At 31.1% G+C, this 5201-nt stretch overlaps 1 protein-coding gene across 1 annotated transcript; it reads left to right on the forward strand.

The window, feature by feature from the left end:
- The first annotated feature begins 3969 nt into the window (after positions 1-3969).
- Positions 3970-4740, forward strand: LOC107010068. The gene is made up of 3 exons (XM_027914207.1): positions 3970-4128; positions 4177-4311; positions 4399-4740. Exons 1-3 carry the CDS (start codon positions 3970-3972, stop codon positions 4738-4740), a joined length of 636 nt encoding a protein of 211 aa, XP_027770008.1.
- The last annotated feature ends 461 nt before the right edge of the window (positions 4741-5201 follow it).

Raw genomic sequence — 5201 nt, forward strand, 5'->3', positions numbered from 1 at the left:
GCTATCTACTATTTGATTTGACATAAATCTTAAGAAACAGTAAATAATAAGATTAATTTTATGAAATCACTCTGATTAAATATAAGTCACACCAAGGATAAAATAGATGCAAATTGATAGATTATTTATTAATTTTTAAAATTTAAAAAGTATTATTGAAAATTTCAAAAAAAAGTATAATGGATAAATAAAGATGGACGTAGTATTTTAAAGCTGGCAGTATAAATAACCATCAAATTAAAGCTCAGAATTAACATAAAGAGAGAAGACGAAAACTCTAATGAAGCTTGAAGCTTCACGTTCAACGAAGACTCAATTCAGTTGAATACCGAGTATGGAATTTTTAGTTGGATACCGAGTTATCAGTTTTGTGTTGAGGCCCGTTTTGGGTAATTAGGCTTGATGTAAAATAACTTCATAAAAATTTGACAGGTAATTAATGATTAATATTATTTAGGAACTGAGCCGTTGGAAATAAGAGTATTTTTGAATAAAAAGATTAACATTAAACATATTAATAGGTCAAAAAATGTATGGAGGATAGTTTTTTTACCTGTTCAAATAGTTAAGGGATATTTTAAGCCTTTTAATTTATTTTTTGGTTTTTTATTCGATTTCCAAAGTCTATATTTGAGCTCCGACTAAATTCGAATCGCGCTCTGCAGGGATGGTGCTCCCAACAGGATTTTCTCCATACCCCAGGGCTCGAATCCAAAACCTCTAATAAGGGTGAAAACTCCCACTAACGCATCACAACTCATTTGGTTATGCCTTTTAATTTTTTTTATTTCCCTCCCGATATTCGTACCCATGTTTAAAAGAAAAAAAATTCCTAATTTTAAAAATACAATACCGTGAAATTATAAGATAAAAAAAGATATCCTCTTCCCTATCTTTGGTAAGGTAAAATACATCAATAAAAAATTTGGCTGCCAATTAAATTAGGCTTAAAATTTGGTAAACACATGGCTTAACATATGTCAATTTCTATATATAAATATGAGTTAAATAGGCTCATTTCATTAATATGAACTGAAATTGTTGTTCATACCCTCAACATTCTCATCTTTACGGTAATACTTCATTACATACAATATAATCATTATAATCATCGTTGTAGAAATTACCTTTAAATTTTAAAGAGATCTTTCTATCACACAAGATTAAATTTCAAAAACTTTGCTGTATTTATTAAATTCGTACCAAATCAAATTACCATAAATAAAATATTTAAAGAAGTAATAATCTTTTCTTTTAAAGCCAATATTGACCACTTGGACAAAAAAGTCTGCAAAAAATTAACAACCTCACAAAATGTATTGACAAACAAGAAACAAGTTGCTCAAGCATCGTGTTTTCTGCCGCAAAAAATGTCATATATGTGTCCTAACTCCAGGCTTGGTTACAAAACATGAACAATCGAAAACAACAAACTAAAACTGATTTTCTAATCCAGCACACTACATTATATGCATCTTGTGACTCCAAATGCGTTTGGGTTTGTCCTTTTCTTTCTTTTGTTGCTATTAATAAGTTCAATTACAGAAAAGGTACCCATCCTTTTATACTGTTTTTTTTTTTAAAAAAAAAAATAATGTTAACCAGTTCTTTCTAGTAACGAAAGTATAGACGTAGCCTAGTCTAATACATAAATATTCATAATTCCTCCACAAACTATACTTTAAGTTTTATCCATTCGAAAAATTTTAATAGCTAAATTGATTGATCATTTGATATAACTTTTATCTGATTAATGAGAATGCGATTCTCATCTTGTTATTAATTCCCTTTGCTTGGTCCATTTATTTCCCAATATAAATGGGCTGAATGCGTACTTGGTTCATATATTTGAGACCAAACCAATATTATTTATTACAAATTCCAGATCAATCAGTTGTTACTATCGGTTGAGCAGGACTAACTACTCACTGATCTATGCAAATTTTTGGAGATATCTACTGTTGGGTATGTTGCAAGAATTAATGGAAAATAGAGGGGAAAAAAAGAATTTGAAAAGTTGAGAATTTGAAAAGTCATCTTATGCTTTAACGAAAAAGGCATTTGTCCCTTATCGGTGGTGGAAAGTAAAATAGGAGAGTTTAAATATAGAAACACTCCTATTAATTGTTAAAAGGGTTGGAAAAAGCGATCTCCTTGTGCCGTTGTCGCTCGGCTATGACTATGGATGATCGAGAGATATTTTTTGGACAAAGTTTGTTTTAATTATTTAATTATTTATTTAATTAATTAAATTAAAAGGCCAAAAATGTTTTCAATTAATTAATTGATGTTTTAAGTCAAAATATTTAACCAAAACGTTTCAATTTTTTAGTTGATTAACCCGGCCTGACTCAGATCCGCGCGCTACCCGTTTTATTTAAAATTCCCGCCATGAATGTTCTGAAAGGTTACAACTTTCAGGAACAGTTAGTACCATTTGAAAGGTTGCAAACTTTCATTAATGGTTGTGTGGATTCTGAAAGGGTTGCAACCTTTCGGAACCTATTATTCTTGCCTATCAATACCATTCATTCTTCAGAATATTTCCTTACGAATTTTCTGATTTTTTTCTTCTTCTGCACAAACTTTTCTTCGTGTACTTTCTGCTGTTGATTTGTTCGCTGACACCAAATTTTTGATATCTATACTCTGGTGATTGAGATCATTTTACTTTGGGAGGTTATGTTCCAAATCAAACCTCGAATACTAGAGGAGAATAATTTCCTTAAGGGGACATTGTGAGTTCAGTGGAGTTGCTCTTTTTTCCTATTTAAAAATTTTTCCAGATTCTGGTACGTTTTATAGATTTTAGTTTTTTATTGTGAATTAAATTTCTGTTCATCTCTTTTACTGGTTTAATAAATTTTAGTTACTTAGTGTTTCTGAAAAAATTTATTATAATCAGTAATTCTGATTTTTCTAACACAGATTGACAACATCTATAACGTTATTGTGTCAATTTCAATGATCCCATTTGATTTGACGTTAAGCAAACATATTTGAATGCGCGTTTGTTTGGAACATATCTTGATCATATAAAAAATGACTGTAATTAGAAATAAATATAATTCGATTAATAAAAAATTTGGGTATTACTTTGTTTATTTTTTTTATTCTTCTCTTTTTATTTTTTTCGTGATTCAAGAGCTGCAGTGTCTGTATCGACTAGGATGACGTAGATCTCCGCAAAGAGAGAACTTTGGATTTCTTATTTGTCAAGAAGAATCTGATCACATCTTAATCTTTAATATTTTTTGATTTTAAGTAAGATCTTATAAATTTTTATTTTGAAAAATGTATTCGACTGTTTTAGAAATTGTTAACGTTATACTATTAGCAGTATATAGTTATCTTATAGAGAATTAAGTCATTTTTATCTAATTGAGTGTATTGATTAGAATATTATTGTCTACTCATACTATTTCAATATCACTTTCAATTTGTAAAACAAGTCTTAAATGTTGGAATTAGTCTTTTGTCTTAATAATGCAAAAGAAAATAAATATTATTTTAGCTTTTTATTGTTGTGCGAGATATACAGTGAGGCACTCTAAATGATTTGCATCATGGTCATCGTATCGAAATCGCTTTTATTTATTATGTTCTATTGAGGAGTATGCCAAAAGTATTGATAAGAGTTGAACAATTAGTTAGTTATTAGTTAGTTAACCAGCTGTCATTTTCCTATTGGTTCATTAGCATTGTTAGTTAGATAGTTAGTTGTATATATAAGTAATTGAGCATTGTAAATATAGTTAGTTGATTCACAGTAAAAGGATGAAGAATATAATTTCTCTGTAGCAGCATTCTTATTCTTCTTCTTCTTCTTCTTCTTCTTCTTCTTTTCTATTGATCTTCCAAAATAGTTAGTTTCAATCGATAGTTTAATATGGTATCAGAGCTGGAACGCAATTTCTGAAAACTTCTAGCTTATTTTGATCACTGATTCTGTAGATCGAAAGAGGTGAAATGGCAAGTAAGATCGATCATACACATCCCCTGTATCTGTCATCTTCTGATGTCACAGGTGCAGTTCAAATTGGCATTCAACTTGTTGGGATGGAGAATTACACTTTGTGGAGCAGGGCGATGGAATTAGCATTGTTAACAAAGAATAAATTGGGATTTGTTGATGGCAGCATCAAACGTGAATATTACGCCGTCGATTCTGAGAAGAAACGGTGGGATCGGTGTAATGCAATGGTGCTTTCATGGCTTATGAACAATGTGAGCAAGGAGTTGATGAGTGGGATTCTATTTCGTTCTAATGCAGCATTGGTGTGGAGTGATCTGAAGGAACGTTTTGACAAGGTGAATATGTCTAGAATATTCCACTTACACAAATCGATTGTTACACATACTCAAGGTACTTCCCCTGTCTCAGTTTATTATTCAAAGTTGAAAGATCTGTGGGATGAATTTGACTCAATTATTCCCCCTCCATCTTGTAATTGTGAAAGATCTAAAGAATATGTTGATAGCATGTTTAGACAGAAGCTTCTGCAATTTTTAATGGGCCTGAATGACAATTATAGTCATGCTCGAAGTCAAATCCTTATGATGAATACACCACCAACTGTTAATCAGTGTTATGCTATGATAATTCAAGATGAAAGTCAACGAGAGTTAAGTGGAGATCATTATAACTTAGAGGGGCAAATAGATCCTACAGCATTGTTCACTAGTAGATCTGGAGGAAACAGTTTTGGTAGCCAATTGGTAATCGAGGTGGTAATGTGAAACTTAATAAACCACAGAGGAGTGGATATTTGTATTGTGATCATTGTGATATGAAAGACCACAATAGATCTGATTGCAACAAACTGAAGTATTGTATTCATTGTCACAAACATGGACATCTAAAAGACTCTTATTATCAGTTAATAGGCTATCCTACCAATTATAAAGGGAAGCGACAAGCAAATATTATGACAACAGACTACAACTCTCAGTTCAATAATTCAGGTAGCTCAACTGATAGTAATGTTGTAGCTTCTCCTATATCACAAATGCAACAGTTTATGGGTGGTAGTTCACATCAGATGCCACAATAACATGGACTTAATTCAGGTTCTGGAGCTGTTTTAACTCCACATTTTACACCTAATCAATATCAACAAGTTCTACAGATGATGAACAAGTCATTAATTCATGAAGGAAATACAGTACCTACCGATAGTAATGCCAATACAACAGGTACT

This window comes from Solanum pennellii, chromosome 2 (genome assembly GCF_001406875.1).
Source record: "Solanum pennellii chromosome 2, SPENNV200".
Classification (NCBI taxonomy): domain Eukaryota; kingdom Viridiplantae; phylum Streptophyta; class Magnoliopsida; order Solanales; family Solanaceae; genus Solanum; species Solanum pennellii.